The 21,598-nt window shown below is 36.2% G+C and overlaps 1 protein-coding gene across 1 annotated transcript; it reads left to right on the forward strand.

Annotated features, from left to right (window-relative positions):
- The first annotated feature begins 1,328 nt into the window (after positions 1-1,328).
- LOC113228423 (28 kDa heat- and acid-stable phosphoprotein-like) lies at positions 1,329-21,564 on the forward strand. The gene is made up of 7 exons (XM_026461722.1): positions 1,329-1,351; positions 1,577-1,704; positions 1,803-1,893; positions 4,595-4,691; positions 5,497-5,624; positions 19,085-19,276; positions 19,591-21,564. The coding sequence occupies exons 2-7, from the start codon at positions 1,695-1,697 to the stop codon at positions 19,592-19,594; spliced, it is 522 nt and encodes a 173-aa protein (XP_026317507.1). The 5' UTR covers positions 1,329-1,351; positions 1,577-1,694; the 3' UTR covers positions 19,595-21,564.
- The last annotated feature ends 34 nt before the right edge of the window (positions 21,565-21,598 follow it).

The raw sequence follows: 21,598 nt of genomic DNA on the forward strand, positions 1-21,598 counted from the left end.
TAATACTCAAAAATTGACCGGTGAATTTCGACAGTATAAACTTCTTAGACTATTTTTTTCCATCCTCTAAGACAAACTTTCAAATATTTGGCGCCATTTTGGCGCCATAATTGCCAATAATTTGACAATGACAAGTTGACACTCTATGACGTCAAAAGAAATCCACCCACCCTTAGCCTACGGAAACCAATTTTTCCATCCTCTAAGCACCCACCACGATGCACTACCAAAAATTGCAGAGGCAATCGTAGGGTGGCATTCCATAACTCTACTCAATACACAAGTCAGGACTTGAGTATTGCAGTGAGCACTAGAAATCATACTCAAGTCCTTGCCATTATGGTTGTATTTCCAGTGCTTGAAATCATACTCAAGTCCTGACTTGAACATTGAGTAGAGTTCTGGAATACGACCCTTAAATCATCATAATTTTGTATATTTCTACTTCATGAGTGACGAAAGATATTGGTAGGATTTAAGTTGATTAAGCGGCAACACTAACGGAGGTATTTTACAGTACACATTAGCGATAGGACGATTGTAATTTTTTCAACTCGAATTACTCAAATTAACGTAATTGCTGACTCGACTTGGTGTCTGACAGAGCAATCACGAGTCGCAAGTAGCGAGAGCGTTGTGCGGCGTATTCATATGAACTCGAACCGACTATTCACAGAGTTTGGCTCGATTGGCCAATGCTAATTTTCATTCAAATCGGAATCGAACCGATCGGGTAGTCCATCCAAGTTTTAGAAAACAGATGGGTTTCCGAGTGAGAAGATGAACCTGATTCCTATTATATATTTCTAATTTGTGAGTTAAATCAACTATTGTTCCGATTTGAAATGGCAAAAATTTCCGATCGGCTAATTGTGAAACGCTTCTATGCGCCTCGACTCGGAAACCGGGAAAGGCAATCAAAATCAAGCGAACCGACCGAGTGAGAACGGTAGCCTATGCACTGTATGAATGAAGTAGTCAGCTCGATCTACCCGATATTCGGTACTCGATACGCGACGTATCGGGTACCGATCCGAGCTAGTTCGACATTGACTTACAAATAAATGGACGACGGGTCTAATACAAAAACCACGAAAAAAATGTCCCAAGTCAACCTATTCGAAATTTAAATTGTAATGTCATCGCAGTATCGCGCTGTCAGTAGAACAAATGAAGACTAAAGCGGAGTGTCGCGCTCTGTATACGATTTTAGCGCCTTACAAGTGCGGACACTTTTTAGCGCGGACCCGACGTCCATATAATTGTAAGTCAATGTAGTTCGAGTTCATATAAAAGTAGCTCGGGTTGACTCGATGTAGGAGTAACTCGAGTTAAATAATTCTACTCGCCAGTAATCGCTTGCAACACGTTTAACAAGATTTTTTGAAATGTATATTTAATTTAACAGAAATTCGAATTTTCTATGAGAAAATAATGCTTTTTGAAACAATTTTCTATAATTTTTTAAGTTATTATACAAGTTAGTCATTTTTATCATTAATAATTATTACACGGACAATTATTATTGGTCATTAAAAAACACCTCACAATGCAATGCACTTCCGTTTCAAATCAGGCAGACGTCAACGCTAAATTCGTCCGATTTTAATTTTTTAATTATCCTCCGACGCAAATCTACTGTTATTTAACATCGTCAGTGACTGGAAAAGTGATAAAATTCAATAAACCTAAAGATGCCACGAGGTAAGTATGTAAATTTTTGTATAGTCACACCTCAATGTCGTCCAATGTTATTCAAAAATGTGCTTCTTTGTTTTCACATAACCTTTGGTTGTTTTTAGGTAAATTTACAAACCACAAGGGACGCAATCGCAAATTTACCAGCCCCGAGGAGTTGGAGGAGCAAAGGAAGCTAGAGGAACAGAAGAGCAAGTAAATATTACCCACGAGGACTTCTTTTAATATCGTGCTTGTTTTGGTACAATGTGAACGTTTTATGGCATACTTCTAAATAATTTGATAAACCGGCTACTGTTTCACGTGGATTCCGTATGCTTTCATTAATTGGATACAGTCAGATACAATAGAACAGCAACCATATTTCTGTGGTTTTAGAATTTATTGTGTAGTTCTTATATTCAATAGTGCACTTAATTTGTGCATTCTATTTAGGACAATACAAATCTCGGTACATTTGTCTATTTTGATGCAATATTACCTTATGACTTGTCATGGGTATCTTTTTAACAAATTATAGTAGGCAGTGGTAAAACATCCCAGTGTTTCTGGTTATTCATTTGTAAAGAAAGCTGGTTTCTTGGTGTGTGAATAGTAATATTGCCAAGGATGCCTAGAAATAATAAGAAATTCTGCAGAGAATAATATGTTGTATTACTTTTAACTGTGGGGATTATTTTATATTATGCTTAGAATGATAGTTTCATATCAAATGAACTGTCAGAAGTGAGGCAAAAATCAATTTCATATAGGTGTAAGCAACTTGTATTCACGCTCGTCGGTACGCACACAAATATACTTACAAATAATGATACCATGGAATAACATTTCCATCAAAAGTAGGGAAATTGTCTCTTGCTTAACTCATCATTTAGTTAATAATTATTACCCAATTTTGATTTAATTCATATATGAACAAAAATCTAAAAGCGAGTTTAAGTGCGGCTAGCGAAGTTGACTTTATTTCAAGAAAATTTGGATATATAAATAGCCTGATATTATCTGTGGATAAACACATGAAAAGTAAATGATAATAATAAAGAACCTGAACCTCAAAGTTATTTATACACAGCTATGGAGAACTGACAATGACCTTTTTAGTCATTGTTAGTTCACTGAAATAAGTTTAACTAAGAACTTTTGAGTCTAGGCAAGACAATTTTTTTAAATGAGTCCTGTATGATGAGCAAGAATAATGACTTTCACATGAAACTAATTAAGGCAAATACTAAAAAAATTCTGCAATTGTAGCAATATTGCCTATTCTCAAAAAATTACGTAATATAATTGTTTTGGAACTGAATAGCAAAGTGGGGAGAAAAGAATCCGTTACTGTGCAACAGTTTCATATCTTGTTACAACAAAATTAATTTCGTTCGAATGAATATTTACATAAAAATACAAGTTGAAATGCATAACTTCCTTGTGGATTGTGATGTTAGTATCTATTTTATGTTTATCTGATGTATTTGTACTATACGTATTTTATGTAAAATTCTTAAGCTGTTTGAAGTGCAAGTTGACCTTGAGCACTGATGGCTCGCCCGCTTGTGTCAGCCTATTTGGGTCCCTACAATTTGCCTCACTTAACGTGTGCGTACTAGGTTTCTATGCATTATTATTCTAAGATATTATGATAAACAAATGTAGAAATAATGTTAAACTACCTGTCCTGTCCACAAGTCATCGTAAGTTTTTTGGACAGTCAATAATGTTAAACATTGATATTCATGCATGAAGAAGTTTAAAATTATTGGTAATTTTTGGTATAAAATTTTACAATATACCTACAAAATTAATATATACCCACAAAGTGAGTCTTAAGCAAACATAGATGAATTTGTATCCAAAAGTGGGAATTTTTAGAAAATATGTTTTATCTCTATCTTTAACAATAAGTAACATAATAAATCAGTGAGGTTGGGTTATTTATTTTTTTTTAGTTGAGGCAATTGCTAGGCTAGTTGAGTACAAGTTATTGATGTATAAATCAGTTTTCAAACTGATTTGGCCCCACGCATTGGAACATAGATGAATTTGTATCCAAAAGTGGGAATTTTTAGAAAATATGTTTTATCTCTATCTTTAACAATAAGTAACATAATAAGTCAGTGAGGTCGGGTTGTTTATTTTTTTTTTAGTTAAGGCAATTGCTAGGCTAGTTGAGTATAAGTTATTGATGTATAAAACAGTTTTCAAACTGATTTGGCCCCACACATTGTAGGTGTGGGGCTCTGCCAGCATGTCCAAAATGGTGTACTAAAAACCATAGTATAATCACCCTTGGTTTGCAAGAGCTCTGGAAATTCATGATTAGCCTGAAATGCTAACTATGTAACATTTAATACTAACACATAAGAAATATAAGTCACAACATACAAATATATTGCCAAGATCTTTGGTTGACGATAAGCATCTGGGTAGCCTGAGCAGCTTATAAGGATATTACAAAGATAAATCAGTTGAATACAATCAGCCACATATAATGTCTATGGAAGGGAACAAAAGTATCACAAGATTTATTCCCAAATATATTAAAACTATAGCACGGTTTTGTTTATGGTTCAAGGATTTATTGGAAATGGAGACAAAATTATATTGCAATTTCTACTGCTGTTGGTATTGCTGGTACCAACTCCGAAGATAACTCCATACACAAAAATTGTTACGCTGTCTATGTACATTTACTCTGGATTGCAATTCTCTCTAGTAGTTCTTGGTTAAATGTCAATTATAACTATACATTTCAAATGAAGCTTTGTAACATACAATATACTTTATCATACAAAACAAACAAGCGAGTGGCAGCACGGCCATAATGCCTCATATATTTTGTTTTCTTTGTTGTGTAAATATATACTACTGGAAGTATAACAGTCATGATGGTAATTTCCAGGTGGAGAAAGGACCATGGAGAAGCCTCCACTGAAGAAGAGTCAGAAGAAGAAAAATCTGGGTCTGGTAGCGAAGACAGTGATTCTGATGACGATGGGGTAATACAATCATATTAAACATAAAAACAACATATCACAATTACCAAGACCGTTATTTATTTATTTATTAGATTCGCCAATAGAGATACACTATTACTCGTAAATATAGACATAAAATAACACTGCAGAAATTACTTCAGTGTAAACCCAATAATAGGCAAATACAGCATGTTGTACATAATAGCATAATAGCAGAAACAGAAGCATTTACTGTGTTATACTTATATTATATACAAACAAATGGATATGATTGTAAACAAATAATGTAAATGTGTTTAAACTAAATTCTAAAGTTACAGTCTTGTTAGTCTGAGCAATCATATGTACAATAAAGTTTTAAATTAATCAATTTAATTAAAACGAAAACAGATCCGAATCAGATGACCTATGTTTTATGTAATTTATTGTACTCACGGCAAATTCGGTTGAAAATAGCATTGGAGCCAACATTAGTTCTGAATTGTTTAGTATTAAAAGGATGGTAATTACTTAGCCGTTGGCGTTGTGACGAGGAGTAGAAAACAGAAGTAATAAAAGTTCAGGGTAATCAATTTGCCCCGAAATCAAACGGTATAGAAAAATTTCATCGGCAATCCAACGGCGACCTTCAAGGATGCACATTTGAACAGAATAGTTAGTCTGTTCTTGTATCCCTTCAATAAGTGCATCTTTCGTTGTTTCGAGTTAGGCCGGTACTGCAGATTTTATGTTGAAAAAAAAAAATCACTATGAATATGTTTTTGAGTTTGTTAATCGTCTAGAATTTACATCAGACAATTTATGAAATTTTGTACTGATTTTCCAGAGACCAGTGAAAGCAAAGGGTGTATCTGGTCTAATTGAGGTAGAGAATCCTAACCGCGTAGTCAAGAAAAACAAGAAACTAAACAACTTGGATAACTTAGGAGAGGGAGAAAAACCTCAATTATCAAGGTAAGAATTTAATTTATTAATGAAAGTTACAAAAAGTAGCTCAAAACAAGAAATATAACAACACAACATTACAAATATGTACACAGGGTGGGACGGAACGGCCGACAAAGCCGAAAACTGCGAAGAGTCTTAAATATGTGCTAGTCATATACATGAGATATCTGACCCCCTAACATGCCCCTAACACCGACCTTTTGGTTGTGACAGCCATCTTGCGTATTGAACAAACAAAAAATTAAAACAATCTCAACTTAACAATACAGTGTAGTGTTGCTTGAAGCTGATCAATATATTTTTTAAACCAATACAAAATTTCGTCATTTAACATCAAGTAAATAGGTCGAGCGGCTTATTGTATCGACTCGACTTTACAATACCTGTGGGTCGATTCCACGAGTACTATTTTGTTATATTTTGAACAGCATTGTTTCACTTTTTAATTTTAACATAGACAAATCACAATATTGACTCACTAGAAATTGCCTAAGGTGGGTGGGTAGATATTATTAATAAAGCGTAGGGTGGGTAAGAAAAGATAATAAAGAAAAGATAGGTTAACAAATCACGAACACGTTCTGCAGTTTGCATACGATCATGGCTTCTGTGATTACGCATTGTTCCACGTTTCGTTCCCATTTATCTATTCAGTTTTAGTGACTTTCAAAGTTCTCTTTCTTGTTTTAATATGCCGCACTTAACGGAATTATTCAAATTAGAAATTATTGTTCTGTATGAACAAGACTTAGACATTCCGTACAACTATCCAGAGGTTAAAAACAAAAAATAATGACAGTATTATATAGTCATAGCTAAATATTTTATTTTTAATGAGACTTGAACCATGCTTACCTCAACTTGCAAAGCAATCCTTATACCGCTAGGCCACGACGGGCTTACTTTGTCATTAACACATTACTTTGTCTTAAAATTTGTCATTTTACCATTTTTGTATTTATTTCTCAGTTCACTACTATCGCTCGTTACGTACACATCCAGTGATCTGGTGCGCTTTTGGTGTTTTGTTCAGTTATATTTAGTGATATTGTTGCAATATGCCTAAAAGAAACAAACTTAGTTTAGAACAACGTGTGCAAATACAGCTTCTTCATGAGCAACGGAAATCACAGGTAGAGATTTCTAAAACTGTGAAATGTTCGTGCCGATCTGTGCAATATGCTATAGAGCGATTCGCCACTACTGGATCTCATAGGAACGGACACAACAGGGCGCAATCGCATCACCACAGATCGTGAGGACCGAAAGTTAATGAGAGAGTCGTTAAAAAATCGAAAAAAATCTTCTTCAGACCTCGCTACTGATTTCTCAGTTGAAATTAAGAGATCAATTTCTGGTCGCACTACTCGAAGAAGGCTTCAGGAAGTTGGCCTGAAAGGCTGTAAAGCCAGGAAGAAACCATGGCTCTCACAAAACAACAAGAAGGCTAGGTATGAATGGGCCTTAAAATATCAAAGTTTCACTTAAGAAGATTGGTCAAATATCGTGTGGTCAGACGAGTCAACCTTTGAGGTGAGTTAGGTAATTTCACGTTCTAAAGATATTAAACAATATGATTTGAAAATAAAATTCAATGACAAAAATATTTTACTTTTCCGAAGTCTCTATTTTTTTTTAAATTTCATATTTTTGGTACACCTGGTGTGACTTTTGTGCGCCGCCGGGTAGGCGACGAATTGTAGTCCAACCTATGTACTACCAACCGTACAACACGGCGGAGGCAGCATAATGGTCAGGGGCTGCATGACTGATTCAAGAGTTGGCGAAATGTTCGTGTGTGAGGGCCGCATGAACTCTTCACGTACGTTAACGTCCAGGAATCTGACTTGCCGCCCTCATTTTCAACCCTTTTTGGCGATACAAATATGGATGGCGTTAAATTCCAGCAGTATACCGCGCCGTGTCATAAATCTGCCTACACTATGACATGGTTTCGAGAAAAGAGCATTGAGCTTCTAGAATGGCCTGCCCAGTCTCCGGACCTAAACCCCACAGAACATTTATGGGGTTTAGTAAAGCGCAACGTCAGGCGCCACTCAATAAACACAATGGAAGAACTAAAACGCCGTCTGCGCCGAGAATGGAACGCTATACTTCCTGAAGACTGTAAACATCTTGTCCGCTCTCTACCAAAAAGAATTTCTGCCGTAATTAACGCAAAGGGTGGACCTACAAAATATTGATTTTTATTGAATAAATAAAATTGTTTCAAATTATTCCATTTTCATATTTCCCAAAAAACTGTAAGTTATCATGGGTGCTCAATACTTTTGGCCAAGGCTGTAGTATGGACACATTTAGACATGTACACGAATGGTTCGCTTGCAAGTTATAATATTCACGGCGTGCACATATTCGTGGTTACATGAATGAGCACAACCATTGTATGGACGCGTTCGCTGATGGTAGCTTAAAGACGCATGCGCGCGAATTGCGCGTATTCTGCCCGCAACATGTGCGTGCACACGTTTAGGTTGACACGTCCATTGCCGTTCGAGGCGCATGGCGTGCACGTGCGACACGCGCGCATGTGTAGATCCCCTTAAGACAGACGCTTTACGTTACACGATCGTCATAAGCGCAACAAAGAAAAAAAAAACACGTTGGTCTCTTTTAACTTTTGCACGGTTTTGTGAGAAAGTGTTGTTTGTGTGAATTCTTTTTGAGCCTGACCAGTTAGTTGTTTCTGAAATTTTCTAAACACGACTACTTTCGCTTGAATTTAACGGGTTTTGATTTGTTGCTGTTGGAGTAAACATATTTGAAGCTGTTTTAATTTACCACTATCATGGCAGGTTTATTTGTATTGATCGCACGTCAGTTACTCAATTTGTATTTCAAGGTTTTTCAATTTGTTTTAAAAATTCCTAGTAAACACAAGCATTTTGCTAATATCATATTCGTATTGTTTTTTTAATATGAATAGAAAACCATCGTGAGGCTCAGACATATTAAGAAAAGTAACGGATAACTCTCGTATTTAAGTCGAATTTTTGCTCGACATGTTTCGAATTTCTTTCCGTTGAGTCACCGCCGCGGAATCTCATGATTAAAGCGTGAAACAGGCAGAAAGCGGGTGCGGGTCGGATCGGGACCGCGGCGGGTCTAAATCCGTGTATTTATATGGACGCGGTACGGGTGCACGTGCCCGCGCTCAGTGTGTTCCTTCCTAAAAATTTTTCGATCTGGCCGAATTCGAACCGACGTCTCCTAGCAAACCGTGCCAGACGCTATGCCAACTAAGTCACGGAACAAACCAGCTGACCTCACGAAGTTCTCTCTGCTTGTTGTTGGATCGAAGGAATTATTTTTCAGTGTTCGATTTTCGTATTAATAATTATAACAAACTAGTGGAGCATACAAAATAATTGAATATCATGGTGGTGAAACATCCTGACATTCAATACAAAATTTTTTTTACAATTATGTAACTTCCCTTCGTGGCCAAACGGTTACCATGCCGAACTGCCACGCAGAGGTCAGGTTTGATTCCCGGGCCGGGAGAAATATTTGTAAGGCCTACATTTATTTCTTTCGTGGGCTTGGGTGTAGTTTGTGGTTGTCTATGTATGTGTCTATGGCACCCGCGACACAGGGTTTCCCTAGTGCGGGGCTGTGTTGATTGTATGCGTTATTATTATTATAAAAAAGCGACATCTCTAGCCAGGGCTGATAGCTGTAAAGGTACCTAACTGGATGAACAAATACTTTTATAGAATTCTCACAGATGGCGCTATGCCAAAAAGTCGTTAGATACCAAAAACAAATCGTATTGTTTTCTTATAAAACGTCAATATAAAGTAAATTTTTATCCTGAATTGTGTAAAGTACGTATTGGTTCGTATCCAGTTCTTTATTATAATGTTCTTTAAGCCGTTTATAATGTTTAACCGACTTCAAAAAAGGAGGAGGTTCTCAATTCTCAACTGCCTCCGTGGCCGAACGGTTACCATGCCGGACTGCCACGCAGAGGTCCCAGGTTCGATTCCCGGGCCGGGAGAAATGTTTGTATGGCCTACATTTATTTCTCTCGTGAGTTTGGGTGTAATTTGTGGTTGTCTATATGTGTGTCCATGGCACCCGCGACACAGGGTTTCCCTAGTGCGGGGCTATGTTGAGTGTGTGCGTTATTTATATTTATAATTTGACTGTATTTTTTTAATAATAAAAATAATAATAATAATAAGCATTTATTTCGGACCGGAATCCATATATAATTAGTAACAGGGCTATAAACTATGTTAGTAAATACATTAATTACTTTATTATTTTTGTGTGTTTATGTTACGCGATTGCTCGATGGCATTTGTGAACCGATTTTGATGATTTTTTTTTGTTCGGAAAAGAGTACCTCAGTCCAATTTAAATTTGAAAAAAATAATCTATAGTTATGTTACAAAATCTTACTTTCATTTCGTATGCCGAAGCTCTCGAATATAGACTTCAACATGACATGAACATAGTGCGTAGACTACATAGAACTAAACCGTTTGAGTAAGGGTAGGTAAATTATAGTTAATTAAAATTACTTACAATATATAGAAGAAAACTGTACTACAATTTGTTTTGAAAGAGTACAAAAAACAATTAAGCTACTTTTTACGGCCAAGCAGAGCTGCCATATATGAATGTACTTCTAAAAAAAATACAAATTTAGATATATAGATTCCCAATTACATTGAGTAAGAAATTCGCTCCGTTGCACAGTGTCTCGTCTAGTACAAGCTAGCGGGACAAAATTATTTTTTGGGTTATTTTAATTGTTTATGTATATTATGCTATGTTAAGCTAAAAAAAAGTGGAAACCTGTGTACTGTAATGTGTGTAGACCCTACAACGGTGATGGCCTCAACACCTGACACGTAAGGTCACCAATTACGCGGTGAAATGTGGGTGATAGCTCTGTAATTAGGTGCCTTTGCCTTCTTCACATGCCTGTAAGGCACGAGTGTATTATTCTTTTATTGTATAAAAGTATTGGGACATAGAAAAATTAAAAATAAATTTAAAAATTATAAATGTTTATTACACGTTACCAATGACGTGTTCGGTAGGTATTTATTTACAATTTTTATATTTATACAATTAAATTAAATCAACGAACAATACAATAACAACAAAAATTATATTTCAATAGTAAGTAACAAAATTGACATGTATAATAATAAACGTGCATTATGTAACTAAAACACCTATAGTAAAATACTCTACAACTACATATTAAAACTAGATATAGTAATTAATTACAATAATAAACAACACCTAATTTATGTAATCTAAATGTAAATACATTACAAAACATCTAATGCTCATCTTCAGATGATTCCTCATCAATTTCGCGAACTGATGATAACGGATGGTAAGGAAGATGGTATAATTGCAGAACCTCCGCTGGCAAAGCAGTAATCTTCTGTCTCGGTAACTCTCTAAATGTGTTGATTACAGGATCGGACGTAATTAGGAGCATTCTCAAAAGATCTGTATTCGTGGCAATACGTGACCGCTTCCTAGTGTGTCGCTCACGGAATCTACGGCAATCTTTATTTCTTGCCTCCTGGACTTCTTCGGAAAGCTGACCAATAGGAAGAAGACAAGATTTAATTACTTCCGTACTGTGTACAAGAATATTATGCACAGTAACGGGCATGATGTACCACGAATACAGATCAAGGTATAATTTTTTTGTTTCAACGCAAAACTTTTCGAATTCTAAACAATTTACGTCTTATCCCGATGACAAAGTTCTTAAAAGTACATGAAACATTTTAGTAAGACTTACGTCCAATCCTGTTATTTCGCTACTCAATTTAGCATTAGAAAAAAATCTACGTGCTGTGTTTCCATCATTCGAGTTGCTATAACCAGGTTTTGTTTATCCACTATAAGACCGATACGATCTTTAAACATTTTTTGGATCTCTTGTGAGCGGTGCTTTACTACAGCTTTATCGTTGTCTCCTCTAACTTGCCACTTTTTTATTTCTAAACGATAGCTAATGTGAAGCATACATTCAAAAGTGCGGATCCATGCATGAAAAGTAAATAAACCAAATTCATAGCGCTCTTTGTTGCTGGGATAGTTCCTCGACTCGTCGTTCATAGTAGTCGGATTAGCACCGCAAATATAACACTTTTGTGTTGAACGTGTGTTCGTTAAATCGTCAACAATAAGTCGTGTGTAAGAAAGATTTGAGATCCATCAACGTTACATAATGTTGGAAGAAGCTGACTTATTTCATGTAAAATTTCAGTAGTTTCTTCTTTCGTAAACTCATTTATCTCCTTAGCAAAAATAAACCTGATAGGATGGCAATATAAGGTTGAAGAAGGTCGTGGATTTTGCCAGATCACAGTTTCTCCGTCATGAAGTCTCAAGGGGACAAATGATTATACAAACAGAAATTACTCTGTAGCGCTGGTGTTCTCAAACCTCTGCTTATAAGTACTATGCCCCGAACTCCCATCACAATCCCATTTGCTTACAAAACGTATACGTTGAACGAGGTAACACACTTCTAATAACTTCACATTGAGCTTCAACTAATCGTTCAGCCATTTTATTCAAAATTGCCTGAAGTTTAATTTCAGCTCGAGATTCAGTCACAGTAATGTATTCGTCAGAAGGACAACAAAAGCTTTGGATTTACCTAAACTGTAGAATGATAGATACACTTGATGTCCCGCCTTCATTGACCACTTCCTAGTTTGCGCGACAAGTAGATTTGAAGTCTACGTAATAAGCTAACGCTTCGTCCGGAGTAAACTGCCTACTTTGTTCAGAACACTTATTCTTTTTTGGACTTTCACCGAATTCTTTAATTTGTTTAGCAAAACTTCGGTGCCCTTCCTTCCTAGTAGCTAATTCCGCGGCTATAGTATAGCCGAATTTCTAAAAGATCTTCTACTCTTGGTCTCTTCGTGGAGCGATGAGTCGTCAAAGGATTTTTTGGGTCTGCCTACAGACCCAAGTCCTGATGATGTTGAAGGCTGCGACTGGTGTGTATATTGTACATTCATTACTATTCCCGAAGCCTCGAACCAATTTTTATGTTTGGTTAAAAACACTTCTTTATTAGATTTACATGAAGTCCACTTTTCATTTAGTATCGCGGAAAGACTTGAGATTTTCATCTTCAGGGTTTTCAGTTATTCGTCAGAAGCATTATTGATATTATGTTTCTCACATATATAATCAAAATACGACTGTTTCTTGAATTTTTCTCATGTCTCAGCCATTCTTCGAAAAATTCCAATTTCGTCACAGTAATGACACGTTCTGAAAAAAGGACAATAATTTACTTGCGGGGCTTTTCGGGCTCTGAAATATATATGAATCTATGCCTGAAAGTTGTATATATAATATACAGAAGTATCTAGATTTATATATTGAAATAAAAAAAGTTGCAGTCCTTTCAAGTTAACAATTAAGGAGAAATATGCAGGATTTTTTTAAAGATATTCAAACTCATATTGCACCAAAAATATACATGATTTTTTTGAAAAAAATACGTGATAATAATATATTAGGGGTTAAAGTATGAAATTGCCGTTTTATTGCAATAGGTTCTTTGAATTTTCATAGAATCTTCATGGTTTGAGGTTTTCGAATGAAACTTTTTTCAAATGGTTTCTGTGATTTTTTTTTTTTAAATTTGAAACATTTGAATATCGACTTTCAATTGTTTTTGTTATTCAATTTAGACAAGAAAGATGGATACTGCGAAAATTCGAGTGATTTTTGAATACGAGTTCCGACGCGGAACTAACGCGGCAGAAACAGCCCGCAATATCCGTGCGATTTTGGTTTAAACGCTTTCGTGATGGAAATTTCGACTTAAAGAACGAGACACGAGGAAGACCGCCCACACAGGTGAATAACGATGAATTAAGAGAGATAGTGGAAGCCGATCCTAGTCAAACTACCCAGGAATTAGCGGCATGGTTTAACGTTACCTTACCCACAATATTGAATCACTTGCGTCAAATCAATAAAATAAAAAAATACGAAAAATGGGTGCCTCATGATTTGACTGATCTGCAGAAAGAAACGCGTGTTGAAACTTGTGTTTCCTTGTTGAACCGGTACAGAAATGAAGGAATATTGGATCGAATTGTAACATGTGATGAAAAGTGGATTCTTTATGATAACCGGAAAAGAAAAATGCAATGGCTGACCCCAGGTCAAATGCCACAACAGTGTCCTAAAGCAAAACTTACCAATAAAAAGGTAATGGTAACTGTTTGGTGGTCTCAGCATGGTGTTATTCACTATAGTTTTCTCCGATCTGGTCAAGCAATAACGGCAGATGTCTATTGTGCCGAACTCCGAACCATGTTGACAAAACTAGCAGTAAAACAGCCCCGACTCATGAATCGATCTTCACCATTATTGCTCCACGACAACGCGAGACCTCACACAGCACAAGTAACCATTTTGACCCTTCAGGAACTGCAGTTAGAAACCATTCGTCATCCTCCGTATTCACCAGACCTTGCTCCAACGGACTACCATTTTTTTCGTGATTTGGACAATTATCTACGTGACAAGAAGTTTTCTTCCCAGGAGGCAGTACAAAATGCTTTCACACAGTTTGTGCAGTCTAGATCGTCGGAGTTCTATCGCAAAGGCATTAATAACCTTCCCATTAGATGGCAGCAATGTATAGATAATAATGGCAACTATTTTGATTAAATAAATTTGTTAAAAATTTAAAAAATAAACAATTTAGATTTTCAGTACAAATCGGCAATTTCATACTTTAACCCCTATTACATACCGTCAACAGAATATTCCATCACAAAAAACACGTTTCACTTTGCTACCAATATTAAGAGATGTCACAAGTGTGCTAAAAATGCAACTGATTTATAAATGCAAATCGAACTCCCAAATCACTTACCTTTGACACCCGATAAAGTAACGTAATGAGGTATGACCTAATTAGTTCTTGGAATTCGGTACCTTTGAAGGGTTGTTTACAAGTCGTTAACACTAATTTCTGGAAATTACGTCATGAATTTTGTCCCGCTAGCTTGTACTAGACGAAATACTGTGCGTGGGCCGAATTATTTTTTTATATTTTTATTTCTTAACTGCCTTAGTGGCCGAACGGTTACCATGCCGGACTGCCACGCAGAGGTCCCAGGTTCGATTCCCGGGCCGGGAGAAATATTTGTATGCCCTACATCTATTTCTCTCGTGAATTTGGGTGTAATTTGTGGTTGTCTGTGTGTGTCCATGGCACCCGCGACTCAGGGTTTCCCTAGTGCGGGGCTATGTTGAGTGTGTTCGTTATTATTATTATTATTATTATATACAAATGGATTTTATATGCTAAAGGAAACCAATTTAAAAAATCCGTTCTTATGTAGAAAAACTTATGATCGCTTATTTGGATTCCATAAATTGTGATTCTTTTAATAAAAAAAAGTATAGACGATGAAACTAGCATACATTAATTAATTAGTAATTATTTTACAAAAAAAGGAAAAAAAGGGGTCCGACAGTAGGGCGAAACTTACTGTTTTCGTGTAGTTTATTTTAACTGCAGTTCTTTATTGAAATGTAAGTGTGCATTTGCCCTCCATCTCACCTGATGGAAAATGACGATGAGGTCGACGATGGAGCATGCACACCCAAATAATGCCTATTCACACTCGCCTTGAAAAGGTCCAAATTATAACGTTCAGGGAACAAGTCTGTAGGCAGGGAACTCCACTCCATAGCCGTTCGCTATATAAATGTGGAAGCGTAATGCTTCCTTTTTTTTTTTTTTTTTTTTTTTCTTTGGAATATCCACAACATAGGGGCAGAAACGAAGCCTACGCCTTGTCCCCCAATGATGTAAAGGGGAAGGCGGAAATTAAATCGTGTAATTCCATCGCACACTCTCCGTGATATATCCTATAAAATATCGATAAGTTGGCAACTTTATGGTGGTGTTCAAGACTATGCAGATTCGCCTCTACTAATTCCGAGTCACCTATAAGCCTCTTGACACGCTTGTCAATTGAAACCAAGGTGGCCAGTTGGTATGTAGCAGAGCCATCCTAAAGGTGACAGCAGTACTCCATACACGACCGGACTTGTGCTTGATACAGCTGAAGCAGCTGTCCCGGTGTGAAGTAACGCCTCACCCTGGAAAGGATGCCAAGCTTCCTGGCTGCTTTTTTGGCCATAGATTCAATGTATCTGACGAAGTTCAGATTTAACAAAAGAGTGTGACATAGAAATTCACCTTCTCTTCTGCATTATGGGCCAGCGTGCCATCCGGTCTCAGCAGAGGAGGCAAAGATGGGTGACAAAAGTTACTTTGAACCGCTTTGGCCAGGGACCAAAGGGATTTACTACCTGCTAGTTATAAGGGGCAAGCTTGGCCCCTACGCGGTGCACATGTTTGAACTTGGCCCTACGTAACACGCTTTTGCGGCTATATTAAACTCACAACACTTCTTGGCGCCTATATTAAAAGCTTTCATCAGATTCCGAGTACTCGGAGCTTTGCGCAGTCGAGCATTTGCCCATGGTACGCGGAGTGCTTTTGTGCTTCAGAACGATTGCAGTGAACGTTAAATCATTGACGGATTGGGTACATCGGAGTAATACTACATATCCAAACGCAAGACCTCGACTACAGCATCAGCACAGCTCGACGAGTCTCCTGAAGTAAAGCAAGCCTGCCAAGGATATGACGCAAAGAAATGGCGCATTTCACCCAATCTGCTAACCTGTGTCGCCACACCCGTCTCATACCACTAAGGCCCTGATCGGGTGGAGAGTATACGGATACGGTTTTCACCAGACAATGGTCGAAAGTACCCAGGCATCCACAACCACAGAGTATCGATCCGGATCAGTTGTCAGCAGAAGGTCCAAGCAATTAGCCAATAAGAGATTCAACATCTGGTATCCTATTGGCGCCACTGACAAGCTGAGATAGGCTTAGTTAGTTAACCAAACCTTACACGTCTCTCTCCCAGCGTGATCGGTCATCTGGTATGGGAGCAACCATTCTTGATGGTGTGCATTAATGTCCCCCGGAATAACTAATTGCGCTACTATGCAGAATCTGATCAGACGTCTCACTCAGATATTGGAACAGCTTGGTTGTCTCCTGATCTCCACTGTGCGATCGGTAAACACAGCAGTACACTATTTGTGTATTTCCTGTATCTACCAGATGCCACAAAACAGAAAACTCGGTACCTCAAGGTTCTTGAGACGCTTGACACAGATGTCATCACGAACGTACACACAGACTCCGGCACAAGGTAGAAACCTGTGCTCCAGAGTATACCTGGGGTATCTGAGGTACGCCGTGTCAGTCGGACAACTGATCTACGTCTCGGTGAGGAACAGCAGCTGCTGTTTATCGCTTTCAAGATGATTGAAATAAATAAAGGACTAATCTATCTTATTCTAGTATTTTTCTACTATATAAATAGTAATATTGTACTACTTGTAATCAACAAATACTTGAACATAATTATTCTATTTAGAATCGATTAATTGAATGGAATACACGTGTTTACGCGTATTCCGTTCAAGCAATCGATCGAAAAACACTTAGTTGGCGCTTCTACGCTTCAGAACAAGGACGAAGGTAGTCTAGTTTATCCCACCAAAGATGCTATCCAAATATGCAGAGTAGCAGAGTTAGAAATCCGAGAAATCATGATCAAATCACAAAAATTTTACACGAGGCCGACATTAATTAAACCTTAAGTTACTTTAGTAAGATTTTAGACATTTTGTCAGCAGTAACATTTTCAGATGTCTTGCCATGCACCAATTTGATCAATCACCGACGGAAAACCATCTAGTAAATTTAATTAAGGCAGTTGCAAATTCATATATTGACGTGGGTTTTCATTATTTAAGTCAATCGATAAGATCTTCTATTACGAAAAGACAGTTATATAATAAGCTTATATTATTTCAAGGACAATAATTTTAATATTTGAAGTTGATTAAAAATTAAAGTTGAAATTATTAAGTAATCAACGTTTTTTAACAATAATTTTTAATAAAGGACATAATTATGTTGTTTTGGTATTTTTCTGTATTAATATTTCTACTGTATTAATATTTCACGACTACTTGTAATCAACGAATACTTGAATCGATTAATTGAATAGAATACATGTATTCTGTTCAGTCAGTCGATTTCGCGCGGACGGAGTTTTCCCATCACTAAATAGTTCTTGTGACGTCATGGTGGATACATAAAATGTGACACACTCGGTTTTTCATACAAATTGCTGTACTTGCGGCGTCTATCTAGATATATGTCCGTGCTTTCACGGGTGACTTTCCCGCTACTTGGGCCCTCAACTTTCCACGGTCGACCAGCGGTGCAGAGTGCTTCGGATCCCGCTAGCCTCCAGAACCGAGTGCTCAGTGTGGCAGTACAAGCAGCTACAACTCGTCAAGCTGTTTCTTTTTTATTTGCCTGTCTGTACCTCTGTTCCTTTCTACTTTTCAAATTTTCTTAACTTTTTAATATACATAGAAGTAGATTTTTTTATATACTTAATTATATTGTTACAATGTTAGACATTGACAAATGCTTTAACAGGTTTCGACTACAACGACAACTTCGATAAGATATTAAGACTACAATGTACGTTTTGTTTTGTCTTAATATGACAAAATGTCCAATTTTAAATTTATTTTATTTACGAATTGTGTATTCAAAACTCTAATAAAATTGTGCAAACATGCAAATATAACCTTCATACTCTAACATCTAAGTCATTAAATACCTAATAACGTATTTTTTAACTAATAACAATGTTTTGTTAAAGAAGTTATATGATTATGAACAAAATAAAGAAGTTATATTATTATGATCTCATCTCGCAAGTAGCAAAAATAGCACCACGTACTCCGATCGCTTATAACCATTTCAGCCTACCTCTCAAAAGGTCAATAGATTAATGGACAATTAATAGAAGGCTTCTGAGCGCAGTAGCCCTCACTACAATTTAAAACAATCTTCTTATTTCGATCTCTTTCACCGCGCTGTATTGGCAAAGGCAATAAAATTCCATAAAGAATAAAATTAATTTCTTAGAATAAAAAGCTATTCATGTTTTCGCAGCAGGAAGCCGATGAGATTTTTCTGTTGATTTTTTTTTATAATACCAAGTAACGGGACGATCAAGTCGTGCGCCTGATGATAAGCTGTCCAGAACTGTTACATTGTCACTCAGAGCATTAAATCGCAAAAATTTGAGCACTGCCACTGCGCCCGTCACCCTGCGACATAAGTTGACAAGTCCCATGTGCCTGTAATTTCAGTAGCACCCTTATTACCCTTCAAAACCGGAACACAGTGAAACGTTGGCATTGACATGGCTGCTTGGAAATTGGTAAGGTGGCAGTACTTACCTGGACGAACTCGTTCGCAAGGAGCTCTACTGCTACTATAAAATGTATTTCAGACGTGAACGTGAAGAGATAGAGCGGCAGCGCGCAGCAGCGGCGTATCAAAAGTTGCACGCAGAAGGCAAAACCGAGCAGGCACGTGCCGACTTAGCGCGACTCGCCGTCATCCGCCAACAACGGGAAGAGGCCGCTAAGAAACGCGAGGCAGAAAAAAAATCTAAAGAGGAAGGTACTACAACAAAGAAAAGGTATCATAATACAAAATGTATTTATAAGTAAAAAAAAAAATAGAAAGGCCTTAGCTAAAGTAGGACTTCCTGTCACTAAAGCGAATTTGTTACTGCAGTATCATGAATTGAAAATTTATTCAGTTTTACGTATAGAAGATCACCGCTGCCAGTAGTTTAATCTACAGTGCCATATAGCATCTGTAGGAGCTACGTGCATGTTGATCCCTGATTGTAATGTTATGACCAGTAAATATAATTACACTTTTATTTTCTCTATCAAGCCGTTCTAGATGCAAATGCATGTAACAAATGTTTGTTTTCTTTGTCCACAGGTAGATGAATGGTCCGACGACGATAGACTCCAAATACGTTCACCGTTCTCTATTTAATGTACTCAAAAACCGTCTAGGCAGCTTTCCAAAATCAAAAAGGAAAAATAATCGGGTCTTGATTTTTGAGAATATTTATTCCTGAGCGATATTTTTTTAATTTTCACTGATCGAAGCAAGAATATGTCCATATCAAGAAACCGGACCAGTCGGTGACGCCTGATTCGATAGCCTCTGACATTTGATTTGGCATTTTATTGCATGGACTATTGAAATTTAATTTAATAAAATGCTCTTAACGATCAACAAATACGACCACCATTGCCAATGGATAGTTACTTGTTCAAAGTCTTCTTTCCCATTGACTTTAAAAATCAAGGCTTGAATTTCATCCATTTATCACCAAATGCGTAATAACAAATGCTGCCCAATTTGCCATCAAATATTTAAGTATCGGCGTTGACGTTATTACTTTATAAAATTTTCAACGAAAAGTCATCTAAAACCCACAACTTGATATATCCTGTTCATCTTTTGTGCGTAAACGTTCTAAGCACACATAACTAAACCTAATTTGTTTTCTGATGGGAAAAATAACGTAATAAACTGCCTATGCAACATTTTTTTAAATTAAAAAAAATATACACAATTAAAATTTTAATTTTTTTAAATCCTCTTTTAAGATATTAAAAAATTGCATCCATCTCTAATACTCTGCAAGTAATAATATGATACATAAAAATATATAAGCATGTGCGAGTGTTGATCCAGGGATATAGATTTTATTGTATATTTACTTAGACAATTTAAATATACTTCGTTTCATTCCATTTTAAACAAAAAGTAAACGAAGAAGTCACTGATCTGACCATAGACGGTTTAGTGATGGTCAATTGTAATTCAAACTAAAAATCGATTAATTTAATTGTGTATCGATTTGTTTAATTGAGACATACTAGCAGTTTTCCTTACATGAATAGCAAAAATACATAACCTATAAAAACGTATTTGAAATTTCCGAAATCTTAATTTTAAATCCTCCTTCAAATCTTTACACTTAGATACTCATTCGATTGCGATTGAACTTTTCGATTTACCAATCTATTACAAAAACTTTAATTGAATGAATGGAATGTTTTTTTCGTACAGCGCTATGCAACCACATACAAGTCATTGAAGTATAGATGAAAAATTATCTCACTTTAGAACTACCATTTTTCAAATACGATTTTACGATGCTATTCAAATGAATATTCTTCGAAAAAGTGATGACATATCAAGTCGAAAAGTTCGAAATATACGTGACAGTGTTATTTATTCGATTTATTGAGTGATTGCTTTTTTTTTTATACCTCTTGGTTGTACTGTATTTACCTAATGATAGCCAGTGTGTGGAGGAACATTTCACCCCAAAATACAAGCTTTTGCTTAGTTTGGGATTCGGTAGTTAAAACATTTTATATAAGTAGCACATACATACAATCAGTGAAATAAGTTTTTTTTTATGTAACATACCCATTGTTTTTAATTTCGCTGTGTATATGAATAAAATAAATATTATTATTATTGCTTTAGAATTTTAACCAAACAGGTTTGTTTACTTTTTGTTGAAAATGGATTGGAACAGACTATACAATGATTATGCGGGGTGTCTCCAAATATGTCTAAACGTTGGAATTGAAAGCATATAATCAATTTTTGAGACTTTGAACTATATAAAAATTAATGTTGTGTAGAGATATATTGTTCTAATGTACCTATTTTAAAATAATTATTTTCTATGGTTGACAAATTATTTAATTGTTATTCTCAAGGTTTTGCACTTATGTATTATACAATTTTGAAATATCTATCTGTTAATTTATTTAGCATCATTTAGATTTTAACGATTACTGGTATAATGTGTTGCAATATTTATTGATAGGTATATTGATTATAAATATGTCCAAACCACCACAATAAACAAAAAAAATATGTATGAATTTGCTTAGGTTTAATTACCTAGATAGTT

This window comes from Hyposmocoma kahamanoa, unplaced genomic scaffold, assembly GCF_003589595.1.
Source record: "Hyposmocoma kahamanoa isolate Upper Pololo Valley unplaced genomic scaffold, ASM358959v1 232, whole genome shotgun sequence".
Lineage (NCBI taxonomy): Eukaryota > Metazoa > Arthropoda > Insecta > Lepidoptera > Cosmopterigidae > Hyposmocoma > Hyposmocoma kahamanoa.

What these genes read in the sequence shown, in the direction of transcription:
- LOC113228423 (XM_026461722.1), top strand. An exon ending in CTAGAGGAACAGAAGAGCAA is followed by an intron (nt 1,894 to 4,594) that starts GTAAATATTACC and finishes GGTAATTTCCAG; the next exon opens with GTGGAGAAAGGACCATGGAG. An exon ending in GTGATTCTGATGACGATGGG is followed by an intron (nt 4,692 to 5,496) that starts GTAATACAATCA and finishes CTGATTTTCCAG; the next exon opens with AGACCAGTGAAAGCAAAGGG.